The sequence below is a fragment of the Agelaius phoeniceus genome, chromosome 1 (assembly GCF_051311805.1).
Source record: "Agelaius phoeniceus isolate bAgePho1 chromosome 1, bAgePho1.hap1, whole genome shotgun sequence".
Taxonomy (NCBI): Eukaryota; Metazoa; Chordata; class Aves; order Passeriformes; family Icteridae; genus Agelaius; species Agelaius phoeniceus.
In genome coordinates this window covers 336,112-352,208 of record NC_135265.1, presented here as the reverse complement: position 1 = coordinate 352,208, position 16,097 = coordinate 336,112, and the positions used below count along the sequence as shown (strand labels likewise).

General features: G+C 70.4%; 1 protein-coding gene across 2 annotated transcripts; it reads left to right on the top strand.

The window, feature by feature from the left end:
* Positions 1-2,817: 2,817 nt before the first annotated feature.
* Positions 2,818-15,755, top strand: NOS3 (nitric oxide synthase 3). 2 transcript variants are annotated; one of them, XM_054628460.2, is made up of 26 exons: positions 2,820-3,081; positions 4,142-4,244; positions 4,883-5,031; positions 5,553-5,715; positions 6,129-6,220; positions 6,292-6,433; positions 6,662-6,801; positions 7,258-7,432; positions 7,974-8,075; positions 8,199-8,393; positions 8,964-9,037; positions 9,130-9,274; positions 9,413-9,517; positions 9,832-9,899; positions 9,986-10,102; positions 10,816-10,990; positions 11,114-11,243; positions 11,745-11,823; positions 12,199-12,386; positions 12,892-13,070; positions 13,380-13,590; positions 13,802-13,889; positions 14,260-14,381; positions 14,893-15,041; positions 15,251-15,445; positions 15,542-15,755. In XM_054628460.2, exons 1-26 carry the CDS (start codon positions 2,945-2,947, stop codon positions 15,662-15,664), a joined length of 3,546 nt encoding a protein of 1,181 aa, XP_054484435.2. In that variant the 5' UTR covers positions 2,820-2,944; the 3' UTR covers positions 15,665-15,755. The 2 variants fall into 2 exon arrangements, with proteins under 2 accessions (XP_077033360.1, XP_054484435.2); XM_077177245.1 differs by having other exon boundaries at positions 2,818-3,081; positions 14,893-15,445.
* Positions 15,756-16,097: the final 342 nt, after the last annotated feature.

Genomic DNA, 16,097 nt, shown 5'->3' with positions numbered 1-16,097 from the left:
CCTAATCCTAATCTCTATCCAATCCTAATTCTAGTCTCTGTCGTAGTCCTAGTTCCTGTCCCACTCCCAGTCCTGTCCAGTCCCAATCTCAGCCCAGACCTCATCTAGTCCCTGTCCTGTTCAGTTGTGGTCCCAGTCCCAGTCCCAGTTAAATCCTAATCCCAGTCCCCTTTCCAGTCCAGACCCAGTCCAGTCTGGTCCCAGTATCAGTCTCCATCCAGTCCAAATCTCAGTTCCAGTCCAGTCCAAGTCCAAGTCCCAGTCCCAATTCCAGCCCTTTCCACTTCCAGACCAGTCCAGTTCCTTCACAGTCCAATGCAATCCCAGTTCACTCCCAGTCCGTTTCTGGCCCTATCCTGGTCCCAGTCGCAATCAGAGACCAGCCCCAGTCCCAGGGTCTCGGTCCTGTCCCAGTCCAGAGCAATTCCAGTCCCAGTCACGGTTCTTGTCCCAGTGCCGATCCCAGTCCCACGTCAGCCCAGTCCGGTCCCAGTTCTCTTCCGGCCCTGGAGTCAGTCCCGGTCAGAGCCCCGTCCAGCCCAAGTCCCGGTGCCGGTTCCGCGCCGTCCCAGCCCGGTCCCGGCCTCAGTCCCAGCCCGGCGCTGCCCTGGATGCTCCCGGTCTCTGTCCCAGGTGCTGAAACTGGCTCCGGGCCGGGGCCGCGACCGCCGGGACGGAACGGACCAACCGGACCCGAACGGCCCCGAATAGACCGACGGAACCGGCTGGTCCGGCCGGGCTGGCTCCGCCAACCGGACCCGACCGGACCCGGCCGGTCCCGACACGACCGGCTGGACCGACCGGCTGCGAGCGGCTTTCAGTGGCCATGAACGGACCCGAACGGGCGCGAGTGGACCCGAATGGACTGACTGGGACCGACCAGACCCGAATGGACCGACCGGACACAAATGGACCGACCGGACCCGAACGGACCGACCGGGACCGACCGGACACAAATGGATGCACTGGACTGACCAGACCGACCAAGCCGACCAAATGTGACCGGACAGAGCAGACCCAGCAGGGCTCAGCCCAGCCAGGCGGGGGGTTGTGGGGTACGGGGGCGTTGTGGGGTGCGCGAGGGTCTGTGGGGTACGGGGGGTTCTATGGGGCTGTAGAGTACGGGGGGGCTGTGGGGTGCGATGGGATCTGTGGGGCACGGGGGGCTGTGGGGCACGGGGGGGCTGTGGGGCGCGGGGGGGCTGTGGGGCGCGGGGGGGCTGTGGGGTGCGGGGGGGCTGTGGGGTATGGGGAGATGTGGGGTACGGGGGGATGTGGGTACGGGGGGTTCTCTGGGGCTGTGGGGTACAGGGTGTCTGTAGGGCACGGGGGGATGTGGGGTGCGGAGGGGTCTGTGGGGTACGGGGGTCTGTGGGGCTGGACGAGGCCGTGGCACGGGGGAGGCTGTGGGTTTGGAGGGGCTATGGGGCGGGGGGAGCTGGGGGGTGTCAAGGCCTGACCCTCATCACCCCCGCCCGCCCGTGACCGAGTCCCGCCCCCGGGCAGGGCGGGCGATCCGGTGGCTGCTGTGCCGTGACCGACAGGCCTGTCCCGCCCCACGGCCGCGGGGGCGGCGGCCCGGGATCCCCCCGATGGGGCGATGGAACCGCACCCCGTGTCCCCCGGGGGTCCCGGCTGTGCCCCCGTGCGGTGCCCCGGGGCCGCCCCGCGCCTCCCGGTTTCCCCGCCCCGCTCTCCCCCGCAGGAAGGAACCGCCGGGCCGGCACCGGGCGCGGTTTCCCGTCGCTGCGTGAGCTGCGGGCTGCGCCCCTCCTCGACCTGCGGGGGTCTCACCCGCCGGGATTCGGGGCACCCCGCACCCCAACAGCACCCCCGTCCCGGGCTCCCACCCCGCGACCCCCGCGACCCCCGCCCCACTCCGGGATCACCGTAGGACCCTCCCCGCCGGCAGCTGGGGTGAGCCCCAGGTCCGACCCCCCTGGGGTCCCCCCGGGAGGGTCGCGGGCTGCACCCCCCCCCCCCGCCTGGTTCCCCCAGGGGCGCTGACCCGGGGGTCCCCGGCAGCGCCCAGCGCGTCAATGGCCGGAACTGGGTGGAAGCAGCGGGAAGTGGGGGGGTCCCGCAGGACATCCGCCCCACGGCCGGGGGGCTGGGGGCGGCCCGGGAACCCCCCGGGGCACCCAATCGCCCGGTGAAAAGGTGGGGGGGGGGGTACAGTGTCCTGTGCCCAGGGTGGGGGTCCCTGCCACCACCACGGCCCCCCAAGTGCTGTGTGTCCCCCATGAGCGTTGTGTCCTCCCTCTGGGTGCCATCGCTGTGTCACAAGGGTGCCATGTCCACCCCAGTGCCATGTGTGTGTTCCCCCGGCGCCACGTGTGTCCCCCCAGTTCCATGTCCCCGTGGGTGCCATGTCCTCTTCAGTGCTGTGTCCCCCCCAGTGCCATATATCCCCTCCCCAGTGCCATATATCCCCTCCCCATTGCCATATATCCCCTCCCCAGTGCCATATATCCCCCCCCAGTGCCATATATCCCCTCCCCAGGGCCATATATCCCCTCCCCAGGGCCATATATCCATATATCCCCTCCCCAGGGCCATATATCCATATATCCCCTCCCCAGGGCCATATATCCATATATCCCCTCCCCATTGCCATATATCCCCTCCCCAGTGCCGTGTCCCACCGGGTCCATGTGTGTTCCCAAGTCCCCCCAAGGGCCATGTTCCCCCATGAGTGCCCCATGTGTCCCCTCTCCGGGTGCCACCGCTCCCTCCCAAAGGCCACATGCCAGGGCCCGCGGGGCGGATTGGGTTCCACTCCCCCCGGCGGGGTCCCCGGCGTGTCCCACGCCGCGTGGCGGTGGCGGTGACGGTGGAGGTGGCGGTGCCCATTGTGTGCGGGGCGGGGGCGTCGCGGCCTCGTCACCACTTCCCCGGGCAGTAGGAAGCGGGAAGCGGCCGCTCCCGGCTCAGAGGGGCCGCGATGGGGAACCTGCCGGGGGTCCTGCCCGGAGCCCCCCGCGCCTGCCCCGGCCTCGGCCTCTGCTCGCGCCCGCGCGGCCCCGCGCCCGAGGACCCCCCTGGCACCGCCGCCCCCGCCGCTGTCACCGAGCCCCCCAGGTAGGTGCCCGGGTGGGACGGGGAGCAATGGGCTGGGAAGGACGGACGGGGCACGGGGCACCGGCACTCACCTGCCGCAGCTCCGAGCCTCGTCGGGGACCCCCTCCTCGCTCGGGGGCACGTTCGCGCATGGCCCGAGTCCACCGGAGACGTGTCCCGGCCGCGGAGGTGTCCCCGATGGGGTGGCTGGCGTGGGGCACCGGGGCACAACACGGAGCCCGCCGGCAGCAGAGCGCTGTACCCGCTGTCCGTGGCGTCGTGACAGTGTCTGCTGTCCCACGGCACGGCCCGGGGACCCACGGGACCCACGGGGCCGCGCTGGGGCGAGCGGCATCTGGGGGCACATGGGGGACATATGGGGAGGGGTCTGTGGGGTCCGGTGGGGACGGAGGCGCGGGGACCCCTCAGCTCGGAGGGGCTCGGAAGGGACGGGCATGGGACGGGGGGCGTGCCGTGTCCTCCCCCCGCGGTGGCCCGGAGCCCGCTCTGACTCATGGCCATTGTTCACACTCACACGAGGGCCAGGAACGCCCCGCGTCCCCTCCATCCTCTGACCCCTCAACTCCTGACCCCTCCGACTCAGCCCCCCGTATCCTGATCCCACATTCCCTGACTTCCCAGCTCAGCCCCCATCCCCTGTTCCCCCGAGCCCTGATCCCCACATCTCCTGACCCCCCCAGCTCAGCCCCTCATTCCCTGTTCTCCCGTGCCCTGATTCCCGCACCCCCTGATCCCCCCGGCTCAGCCCCCCATCCTCTGAGCCTCCCCATCCCCTGCCCTCCATTCCCTGCCGCTCCCCATCCCCAGGGGCTGCATCGGGACCCCCCAGCACCAGCAGATGTTGGGGAGCCCCTGGGCCTGCCCCGCTGTCCCCGGGGGTCACAGCCCAGCCCCTGCTCCCCGCCCCAGAGCCCTCCTGTCCCACCCCCGCACCCGAGGGGTCCCCGAGCCGTGGGAGCAAGGGCAGGGGGGGCACGCGTTTCTCCCCAAGCCCCCCGAGACCCCCGGCTGGGCCCCCCGTGCCCGGGCAGCTCTCAGGGGTGCCCCGTGTCACCCCCAGCCCGGTGCCCTCTTCCCCGGCCGAGCCGCCCCGCTTCGCCCGCCTGAAGAACTGGGAGACCGGGAGCATCAGCTACGACACGCTCTGTGCCACGGCCGGGCAGGTCCGGGGCGAGGGAGCGGCTGGGGGGCACGGCAATGGGGGCACGGGCATGGGGACATGGGCATGGGGACATGAGGAGTGGGGCACGGGTGTGGGGACATGGGCATGGGAATAGGAGGAGTGGGGACACGGGCACAGGGACACGGGAGTGGGGACATGGGCACAGGGGCACGGGCATGGGGACATGGGCATGGGGACATGAGGAGTGGGGCACGGGTGTGGGAGCACGACAGTGGGGACATGGGCATGGGGGGCACGGAAATGGGGGCACGGGAGTGAGGACATGGGCATGGGAACATGAGGAGTGGGGGCACGGCCATGGCTGGGGGGCACGGGTGTGGGGACATGGGCACAGGGGCACGGGCACAGGGGCACGGGAGTGGGGACATGGGCACAGGGGCACGGGCACAGGGGCACGGAGTGGGGTGTGCGGCTGAAGGGGGGCACGGGCGGGAGGAGGGCAGGGATAGCGGCCGGGGATGGCGGCGCAGGCTGGAGTTGCGGACAGGAGGCAGATGGGGGCAGTCAGGGGGCAGGGCTGGGGGTGCAGGTTTGTGGGGTGCCGGACGTGGGCGGGGCAGGGTGCGGGAGGGCAGACAGGGACGGGGACGCTGTCCCGGGGTCACCCGGTGTCCCCAGGAGCTGCCCTGCTCGGGGCTGCGCTGCCTGGGCTCGCTGGTGCTGCCGCGGCCGCTGCCCGCCCCCACGCCCGAGGGGACGCGACCGCCCGAGGAGCTGCTGGAGCTGGCCCGGGACTTCATCACCCAGTACTACGTGTCCCTGCGGCGGTGAGCGCGGACGGGACCCCCAGAGCGGGCACGGGCACCCCCACAACGGGCACGGGCACCCCGCGGCCCCGGGGCGCCCACAGCCCAGCCCCAGCCCTGCCCCATCTCCACCCCAGAGCACCCCACAGCCTGGACCTGCCCTGCGCCGGGGCACCCCACAGCCCCAGCCCTGCCCAAAACACCTCCGTACCCCTGTCCCTGTCCTGGGACACCCCAAAACCCACCCCTGCCGCAGAGCACCCCCAGCCCCGCCCCTGCCCAGAGCACTCCACATCCCCAGCTGCACGCCAGAGTATCTCCATAGCTCCTGACGTGCCCTGGGGTGCCCCACAGCCCCACCTCTCCCCCAAAGTACCCCCAGATCCCCCATCCCTGCCCTGGGCCATCCCATATCCTCATCCTTACCCCAGAGCACCCCACACCCCTGTGGCTGCTTGGCCCCCCTACCCCCGAGGTTGCCCGTGCCTGGGGGTGCTGGGGGGCGCTCCCGGGGTCTGTGGGTGCTGAGGGTGCCCCCGCAGGGAGAACTCCCCGGCGCACACGCAGCGGCTGCGGGAGGTGGCCGCGGACATCGCGGCCTCGGGCTCGTACCGGCTGCGGGAGCCCGAGCTGACGTTCGGCGCCAAGCAGGCCTGGCGGAACGCGGCGCGCTGCGTCGGCCGCATCCAGTGGAACAAGCTGCAGGTGCGGGAGCCTCACCCACCGCGGCCAGGGGGACACCGCACACCTCAGCCTCCTGGGGACACCAAAGCAGAGGCGGCCCAACTCACCCCACCCCATCTCACCGGTACCCACAGGCGCCAACGCCCCCATGGTCACCCCCACACCGCGGGGACCCCCATCCCATGTCCTGTGTCCTGTTGTGACCCCCATCCCACAGAGACCCTGCCTCGCACCTATAGCAGAGCACCCTGACTCACGGAGCCCCGTCCCACGGGACCCCGGTTCCTCAGGGAGCTCCCGCCCCAACACAGACCCCACGGCACCCCCGCCCCATGGGGACCCCGTCCCAAAGGAGATTGGAAGAGCCCAAGGGAGCCCGCAGATTGCCCCGGGGGCTGCCCGGAGGGGTCCCCACACCCCCTGTTGCCCCGCAGGTGTTCGATGCCCGGGACTGCGCGGGGCTGGCGGAGATGTTCAGCCTCCTCTGCTCCCACATCCAGTTCGCCACCAACCGCGGCAACATCCGGTGAGGATCCCCCTGGCGCCCCCCGGCCCCCGCGGCCGCAGGGTGTCCTGACGGCCCCCCCGGCCCCCCAGGTCCGCCATCACCATCTTCCCCCCGCGGGCTCCGGGCCGCGGCGATTTCCGCATCTGGAACCCGCAGCTGATCCGCTACGCGGGCTACCGGCAGCCCGACGGCTCCGTGCGGGGCGACCCTGCCAACGTGGACATCACCGAGGTGGGGGCACCCCTGCGCCCCCGGGCCCCCCCACCACCTCCCCACCCCTCCTCTCTTCCCTCTCCATCCCCACCTCGTGTTCCCTCCCTCCACGCCCCCCTCCATTCCCACTCCGTTTCTCTTCCTTCTCCCCCCCATACTGCTCCACCCCCCCATCCCTTCATCTGCCCCCAATCCCCGCGCCCCCAAACACCTCCTGGAGGCCCCCCCTGACGCTGTCCCCCCCAGCTGTGCATCCAACACGGCTGGACCCCCGGCGGGGGCCGCTTCGACGTGCTGCCGCTGCTGCTGCAGAGCCCCGACGAGTCCCCCGAGCTGTTCCCGCTGCCCCCGGAGCTGGTGCTCGAGGTGCCGCTGCACCACCCCACGTGAGTGCGGCTGCGACCCCCGGAACCTCCCGCGCCAAGGGACTGTCCCGGTGACCGGGGCTGCAGTCCCAGGGGTCACCCCTGGGGAGGGTTTGGAGAGGGGATGGAGCGGGGATGAGCGTGGGGAATCGTTCTGGGGACAGGGAGCAGCTGTGGGGTCTGGAGAAGGGATGGAATGGGGGACGGAGAGTGGGGAACCGCGCTGGGGACAGGGAGCAGCCGAGGGTCTGATCCCATCCCTGACGGGCACTGGAACGGCGGCGCCTTCCCGGGCTGGGATACCGGGTTCTTGACCCAAGGATCCTGGAGTACTGGGGTGCTGATCCCCCCTGAGGGAGCCATGGGTGTGCCGACCCTCCCCGGGGGGGATGCGGGGGGATGAAGGCCGGGTGCCCATGCTGGGGGCTGTGGGGCGCTGTGGGTGTGCGGGAGCGGCCACAGCCCCCGTGCCCCCAGGCTGGAGTGGTTCTCGGAGCTGGGGCTGCGCTGGCACGCCCTGCCGGCCGTGGCCAACCTGCTGCTGGAGATCGGGGGGCTCGAGTTCCCCGCGGCGCCCTTCAATGGCTGGTACATGGGCACCGAGATCGGCTCCCGCAACCTCTGCGACCGACACCGCTACGACGTGCTGCCCGTGAGCACAGGGAGCGCGGGACAGCGCTGGGACCCCGCGGCTGCACTGGGGCTGCATTGGGACCCTGGGGCTGCATTGGGACCCTGGGGTTGCACTGGGGCTGCATTGGGACCCTGGGGTTGCACTGGGACCGCGGGACAGCACTGGGGACCCCCGGGGCTGCACTGGGACCCCTGGGGCTGCACTGGGACCCCACAGGGACAGCCCTGGCACACCATTGGAGTCCCCCCAGGACCCCTCCTGGGAGCCCCCTGGTAGTCCCCAATATTTCCCTTGGGACCCCCACTGAGCCCCCCTGGAACACCCCAGGGATCCCCGCTGGGGCCACTCTGGGACCCCCTTCAGGCCCATCCAGGGACCCTCATCAGAGCCCCCCTGAGACCCCCACCAGGACAATGCTTGGATCACTCCTGGGACCTCCCCCGGGATTCCCCCCAGAGCCCTCTGGTACCCTGAACAGGACCCCACTAGGACCCCATCCGGGACCCCTCGGGGACCCCCTGGCTGAGCCCCGGCCAACCCTGCCCTGCTGACCCCGCAGGAGGTGGCCCAGCGCATGGGGCTGGACACAGGGACCAGCTCGTCCCTCTGGAAGGACCGGGCAGCTGTGGAGGTGAACGTGGCTGTGCTGCACAGCTTCCAGGTGGGACCCCCGTGGGACCCCCACACTGCCGGGACCCCCCCTCCGGGCCACGGCATCCCCCCACCCCTGTGCCCCCCATCCCCAGAGGCAGCCCCCATCTCCACCGCGCCCTGTCCCCCGCAGGTGGCCCAGGTGACCATCGTGGACCACCACGCGGCCACCGAGTCCTTCATGAAGCACCTGGCGGCCGAGGGGCGGGCGCGGGGCGGGTGTCCCGCGGACTGGGCCTGGATCGTGCCCCCCCTCTCGGGCAGCCTCACCCCTGTCTTCCACCAGGAGATGGTCAACTACCACCTGAGCCCCACCTTCCGCTACCAGGTGGGACCCCTGCCCCACAGATCTGCCCCACAGATCCTGCCCCACAGCCCCCTCCTGCTGCGGGGTGTGGGGTTGGACCCACAGATCCTCCCTGCCCCCCAGCCCCTGTGCCCCCTCCCAGGGCTGGAGGTGCAGCCCCCGGGCCCTGAGACCCTCGGTCAGCTGGCACCGAGCCCCCTGGACCCCCAGGACCTTCTGGGACAGCCCTGGGCACCGCCGACCCCTGCGGGACCCCCAGCCCCCTGCATCACCCTGCACTGGCATCCACCCCACAGCTGCCCCCGGGACACCCCACAGCACCCCCTGGGACAGGCCAGCCCCCAGCTGGGTCCCCCTCAGCCCCTCCCTGAGCCTTCCAGCCCCCCACGAGCCCTCACGACCCCCATGAGCCCCAGTTCACATTCTGGTACCACATTCTGGCCCCACAGACCCCCAACCCCTCTTCCCCACAGCCAACGCCCCCACTCCCCAATCCCACAGACCCCAACCCCTCCCCTCACAGTGCCCCCCTGGCCTCCCTGCCCCACAACCGCCCCCTCTCGCCCCACAACCGCCCCCTCCCGCCCCCAGCCCGATGCCTGGAAGGTTTACGTGTCCAAGGGCACCACCGTCACCCGGAGGAAGACCTTCAAGGAGGTGGCCAAGTAGGTGAACCCCAGGATCCCGGGGAGCCCGTGGGAGTTCCGGGATCCCGGGGATCCCGTGCTGACCCCAGGGTGCCCCGGGGACCCCACAGCGCCGTGAAGATCTCGGCCAAGCTGATGGGGCACGTGATGGCGCGGCGGGTCAAGGCCACCATCCTGTACGGCACCGAGACCGGCAAGTCACGCACCTACGCCTGGAACCTGTGCCAGCTCTTCCGCCGCGCCTTCGACCCCAAGGTCTGGGACAGAGGGGACCGAGGGGCAGGGCTGGGGCCGCTCCCCTCGCCCACCGCCCCCCAAAGGCCCCGGGGTGGGGGTTTGGGTGAGGGGAGGTGCAGCGCTGCGGGGGGATCCTGACCCTGCAACTCCATGAAGGTGCTGTGCATGGATGAGTATGACGTGGTGGCCCTGGAGCATGAGACACTGGTGTTGGTGGTCACCAGCACGTTTGGGAATGGGGACCCTCCAGAATGTGCTGAGGTAGGGATGGGATGGGATTGAGGCTGGAGATGGGATGGGGCTGGGCATGGAGATGGGATGAGGATGGGAATGGAGATGGGATGGGGATGGGATTGAGGTTGGAGATGGAATAGGGCTGGGGATAGGGATGGGATGAGGTGGGGATGGGATTGAGGCTGGAGATGGGATGGGGATGTGATAGAGATGGGGATAAGGATGAGGATGGGGGTGTGATAGGGATGGGACAGGATGGGATCGAGGTTGGAGATGAGATGGGGCTGGGGATGGAGATGGGATGAAGATGGGGTGGGGATGGTGACATCCTGCCCCCACAGAGCTTCTCCAAGGCCCTGATGGAGATGACATCGCCCTACACTGGCACCTCCCAGGCAGAGCCACCCATGTGAGCACCCCGGGGGTCCCGGGGGTCCCTGCTGGGGCCGGGGCAGGATCCCCCCAAGCCCCCTGACCCTCCTAACACTCCCCCAGGAGCTACAAGCTGCGCTTCAACAGCGTCTCCCAGTCCGACCAGCTCGTGTCCTCCTGGAAGAAGAAGCGGCGGCAGCTGAGCAACACAGACAGTGCAGGAACCTTGGGAGCCCTGCGGTACCGAGGGCACGGGATGGGCATGGGATGGGCACGGCCACAGGGACAGGGATGGGCACTGGGATGGGCTCCTCAGCCTGGGCATACCAGGAGTCCTGCAGTACCCAGGCCACAGGATGGGCACAGGGATGGCCATGGCCACGGAGCAGGGATGGGCTCCTTGCCTGGGCACGCTGCCTCGTACAGGGGCTCACACCGGCACCATCAGCTCCTGCTGTTGTCCTATTGCTAGAGTCCCATAATACTGTTGTTATCAGATCTCTAAAGTCCCATACTTCCTCGGTGCATTCTTATGGCTGCAGATCTTCACAGCACAGACTCCTTCTTCTGCATGTTGCTCTTTCTTAGTTGAGGGCTCCTCCAAGACTCTCCCTAACTGGTCAACCCACCCCCTTTTATCCCAGTTATCTCCATTGGTCACAGCTGCAGCCCATCAAGGACAACCGGGACCTCCCGGGGCAAAGCCTCTGTACAGATATTCAAGTACAATACATGCATTTTGCTAGGAATCAAAGGCCACCTCTACTATAAGCTCCAGCCCTGAGTGCCCTGCGGGTGTGGGTGGGGGCAGCAGCTGCCCCGAGGTGCCCGTGACCCCCTCCTGTAATGGCCTGATAATGGCCGGGCCCCTCTGGCTTTGGGGACCCCTGCCCAGGCTGGGCTCCCGGGCGTGCCCCCACTGCCCCGGGGACCCTCACCCGCCTTGTCCCCAGGTTCGCGGTGTTCGGGCTGGGCTCCCGGGCGTACCCCCACTTCTGTGCGTTCGCGCGGGCCGTGGACACGCGGCTGGAGGAGCTGGGCGGGGAGCGGGTGCTGCCCCTGGGCGAGGGCGACGAGCTGTGCGCCCAGGAGGAGTCGTTCCGCACCTGGGCCCGCCAGGTGTTCCAGGTACGGGGGCTGGGGGGGCTGGGGGGCCGCTCCGCACCTGGGCACCCCCGCTCCTCCAGGTACCAGGGCTGGGGGGCACCCACCGCCCCCCGCCTGGCACCCACCGCCCCCCCGTGCCCCCAGGCTGCCTGCGAGACGTTCTGCGTGGGGGACGGGGCGGGCGGCGCCGAGGAGCTGTTCGCCCCTCCGCAGGGCTGGAAGCGCCAGAGGCACCGGCTGGTGCCACAGCCCCAGGCCACCGAGACTCTGGCCGGTACCGACTGCCCGGGACCCCCAGACCCTGCGGGACCCCCACCTCGCACCGATTCCTGCCCCGGGACACCCCATAGCACCCCCCGAGCACCCTGTGGGATCCCCTCACACCCCACAGCTCGGTGGGGTCAGCCCCCAGCCCCCCAGGGACTCCTCCTGCCCCCTCACGCCCTCCCCAAGACCCTTGGGTTCCCCTCAGCCTTCTCATGACCCCATAACTCCCAGCCCCCTGACCCTCTGTGTCCCCCAAACCCCTGTCCCTCCCCAGCCCCTCCGTGTCCCCCCAAACCCCTGTCCCTCCCCAGCCCCTCCGTGTCCCCTCATCACCATCCAGTCCCTCCAGTCCCACTATGTCCCCCAGCCCCACATGCCCCCCTGTGTCCCCTCGTGTCCCCCCCGTGTCCCCAGCCTCCCCAGCCCCCGTGTCCCCCAACCCTCCGTGCGTCCCCGCGCGTTCCGTGCCCCGTGTCCCCAGCCCCCCGTGACCCCCCGCGCCCCCCAGGACTGTCCCAGCTGCACAAGCGCCAGGTGTTCCCCTGCTCGGTGCTGTCTGTGGAGAACCTGCAGAGTGAGGAGTCCAGGTGAGGTCCCCCCGCACAGGGATCCCCACCTCGCCCCCGCCCACCCCGGGGATCTCCCGTCCCCCTCCGCTCTCCCGGCACCCCGGGGTCCCCACATCCCCAGGACGCCCCCACTGCCGGGACCCCCGGGGCCGCTTTGCCCCCGTGCCCCTGACCCCTCCCTCAGCCTGCGGTGCCCTGGCACCCCCGTGCCCCCCGTGCCCCCTGACCCCTCCCTCACCCTGCGGTGCCCTGGCACCCCCCGTGCCCCCCGTGCCCCTGACCCCTCTCTCACCCTGCGGTGCCCCTGGCACCCCCGTGCCCCCTGACCCCTCCCTCACCCCGCGGTGCCCCTGGCACCCCCGTGCCCCCTGTGCCCCTGACCCCTGCCCGCAGCCGGCAGACGCTGCTGGTGCGGGTGGGCTGTGCGGAGCAGGGGGGGCTGCGCCACCTGCCCGGGGACCACCTGGGCGTGTTCCCCGCCAACCGCGAGGAGCTGGTGCGGGCCGTGCTGGAGCGCGTGGAGGACCCGCCGGCCCCCGAGCAGCCCCTGGGCCTGGAGAGCCGCGACGGGGACCCCACCGGTACGGGGGGCACGGGGGGACTGGGGGAACCCATCTGGTACGGGGAGCACGGGGGGACACGGGGGGATTAGGGGAATCCCAATCACAGGGGGGTGGTGGAGATTCCACCGGTACCGAAGAGGGTCAGGAGGGAGACAGGAGGGGACAGGACAGGAGGGGGACAGGAGGGGACAGGAGGGGACAGGACAGGAGAGAGACAGGAGGGGTACAGGAGGGGACAGGACAGGAGAGGACGGGAGGGAGACAGGAGGGGACAGAACAGGAGGGGGTCCCGCCGCCCCGGACCGCGGGAAGATGGGGAGGGGCTGAGGCTTGGGAAGAGACAGGGGAAAGGGAATAAATTGGGGCAGGGGAAGCGAGAGAAGGGGCTGGGGAAAGGAATGGGAAGGGACTGAGGAAGAGGAAGACAAAGGGGTTAGGACTTGGCGGGGGGAAGACGGAAAAGAGGAAGGGCCCTGGGAAGGATCCCGGACAGAACTGAGCGCCACAACCCCCCCGTCCCCAGGCGGGTCCAGCCCCGGGCCCCGCTGGGTGCTGCAGCCCCGGCTGCCGCCCTGCACCCTGGCCCAGGCTCTCACCTTCTACCTGGACGTGGCGGCGCCCCCGACGCCCCAGTTCCTGCAGCTCCTGGGCTCGCTGGCGCGGGACCCCGCGGAGCGGGAGCGGCTCCAGCGCCTGGCGCAGGTCAGGGGGGTGGGGGGACACGGCCCGAAGAGGGGCTGGGGGGGCTGGGATACGGGGGTGCCGGCTCCCCCTCTCTGGCTGCGATGCTGGGCTGCTGGGATGGCAGTTACCTCGCAGTCGGGATACCGGGATGCTGATCCCGGGATGCTGATCCCGTCCCTGATACCGGGATGCTGATCCCGGGATGCTCATCCCCTCCCTGATCCCGGGACGCTGATCCGCTGCCTCACTGGATCCCGGGGTGCTGCCCCGCTCCCCGGGCCGGTGCCCGGCGCTGGGGTGCCCGCTGTGCCAGCCTGGTGCCCGCAGGACGCGCGGCTGTACGAGGAGTGGAAGTGGTTCCGGTGCCCGACGCTGCCCGAGGTGCTGGCCGAGTTCCCGTCCGTGGCTCTGCCCGCCGCGCTGCTGCTCTCCCAGCTCCCGCTGCTCCAGCCCCGCTACTACTCCATCAGCTCCGCGCCCGCCGCCCACCCGGGCGAGATCCACCTCACCGTGGCCGTGGTCACCTACCACAGCGAGAGTGAGCGGGCCGGGGCTGGGCACGGGCGGGGGGCTCCTCCAGGGGTTCCAGGGCACCTCCAGGGGCTCCAGGGCACCTCCAGTGTGCCCAGAGCATCTTCAAATCCCCATCCGGGCACAGAGGAGTCCCCATCCCCTGCGGGGGTCTCTGTGAGGGGCTGCCTTGGGGCAGCCCCTGCCACAGCCCCACCGGCCCCCTCTGGTCCCCACAGACGGGCAGGGTCCACTCCACTACGGCGTCTGCTCCACGTGGCTGGCGCGGCTGCAGCCGGGGGACACTGTGCCAGCCTTCATCCGGGGGTAAGGGATCACTGCCCTGCCGTCTGTCCCCATCCCTGCCATCCGTGTCCCCATCCTGCCCTCCCTGTCCCCATCCCTGCCATCCGTGTCCCCATCCCGCCCTCCCTGTCCCCATCCCTGCCATCCCTGTCCCCATCCCTGTCATCTCTGTCCCGTCCCTGCCCTCCCTGTCCCCATCCTGCCCTCCCTGTCCCCATCCCTGCCATCCCTGTCCCCATCCCTGCCATCCCTGTCTGTCTCCCTCAGCTGCTCCCCTACAGGTCCCAGCCGCCCCCACCCCACCCCCAGCCCACGCCCCGCCCCATTTCCCGACCCCCCCCCCAGCCGGGGCTGGCCCCGAGGCCCCCCCGGTGACCCCCGAATGCCGCAGGGCCCCCTCGTTCCGGCTGCCGCCCGCCCCCGACACCCCCTGCATCCTCGTGGGCCCCGGCACCGGCGTGGCGCCCTTCCGCAGCTTCTGGCAGCACCGGCTGCAGCTGCTGCGCGCCGGAGGTGGGGACACGGGGACATGGGGGACACGGGGAACACAGGGGACACGGGGCACAGGGGGGACACAGGGGACATGGGGCACAGGGGACATGGGGCACAGGGGGGACACGGGGGACATGGGAGGACACGGCGGACACAGGGAAGACAGGGGACACGGGGCACACAGGGGACAGGGACACGGGGGACACAGGGAGACACGGAAGACACGGGGGACATGGGACATGGTGGGCTGGGGACAGGGGACGGGGGTGCCCGGGAGAAGGGGATGGAGAAACAGTGACATGGGGGTGGGGATGGGGGGAGAGGGACCTGGGGGTGGGAGGGATGTGTGGGACATGGGGACATGGGCATAGGGACAGGGTGGCACTGGGATGGAGGACAGGAGACGTGGTGACAGTGACGAAGGGGATGGGGACAGGGGGAAGGGGATGGAGACCGGGGATGTGGGGACAGGGGGGCTGCAGGACAGGGCTGAGCGGAGCTGTGGCGACACGAGGCCACTGTCGCCCTGCAGGTGGCCCCCTGGGCCCCATGGTGCTGGTGTTCGGGTGCCGCTCCTCCGCCCTGGACCACATCTACCGCGAGGAGATGGAGGAGGCGCGGCAGCAGGGCGCCCTCAGCCAGGTGCTCACCGCCTTCTCCCGGGAGCCCGGCAGCCCCAAGGTGCGACAGGGACAGCGCTGCCACCGCGGCCGCGGGCACCGGGCTGGGACAAGGACGGGGTGGGGATGGAAACGGAGGGCACAGGGATTGCTGGGGGACACCGAGCCAAAGCTGCAGGTGACACAGACAAGGACAGGGACAGCACACAGGGGGTCAGGGCGGGGATGGGCACCTGGGGACAGGCTGCCACGGTCCCTGCGTGTCCCCAGACGTACGTGCAGGACGTGCTGCGGGCACAGCTGGCGGCCGAGGTGCACCAGGTGCTCTGCCAGCACGGCGGCCACATGTACGTGTGCGGGGATGTCACCATGGCCACCGAGGTGCTGCAGACCGTGCAGCACATCCTGGCCCAGGAGGGCCACATGACGCTGGGCCAGGCGGGGGACGTCATCAGCGAGCTGAGGGTAAGGGCCGGGAGCCGGGACACCTTTGGGGACACCCTTGGGGACACCCTTGGGGACACACGGCGGGGGTGGCCGGGCCTGACGCCTGTCCCGCAGGACAAGAACCGCTACCACGAGGACATCTTCGGGCTGACGTTCCGCACGCAGGAGGTGGCCCTGCGCATCCGCAGCCAGTCCTTCTCCCTGCAGGAGCGGCGCCCGCCGGGGCCCGGGCCCTGAGCGGGGGACACGGGGCACACGGGGGACAGCGCGGCCCTGTGGCCGTGCCCCCGCCCGCCACCCCCCAGTAAAGGTTTAGTTTTGATACCCCCGGCCCGACACTTCGGCTCCTGCGGTGGCACTGGGGACATGGCACAGGGAAGGGCGGGCTTTGTGACACCTCCCGGGTCACCTGGCCACGCTCCAGACACTGGGGGCGGGAAATGGGGGCAAAAGGACACGGCCTGTGCCTCTGAGGGTGGGAAATGGGGGCAAAAGGACACGGCCTGTGCCTCTGAGGGCGGGAAATGGGGGCACAAGGACACGGCCACTGTCCTCTGGCTCTGAGGGGCGGGAAATGGTGGAGGGCCATGGTCCTGTGGCTCCCACCTGTGTGGCTGCAGATAAGGGCAGCCCTGCCAGCACCACCACTGCCACCTGCCGAGAACCCCCA

What these genes read in the sequence shown, in the direction of transcription:
- NOS3 (XM_077177245.1), top strand. Translation starts at nt 2,945, where the DNA reads ATGGGGAACCTGCCGGGGGTCCTGCCCGGAGCCCCCCGCGCCTGCCCC. An exon ending in GCCGCGCCTTCGACCCCAAG is followed by an intron (nt 9,275 to 9,412) that starts GTCTGGGACAGA and finishes AACTCCATGAAG; the next exon opens with GTGCTGTGCATGGATGAGTA. An exon ending in CTGCAGAGTGAGGAGTCCAG is followed by an intron (nt 11,824 to 12,198) that starts GTGAGGTCCCCC and finishes CCCTGCCCGCAG; the next exon opens with CCGGCAGACGCTGCTGGTGC.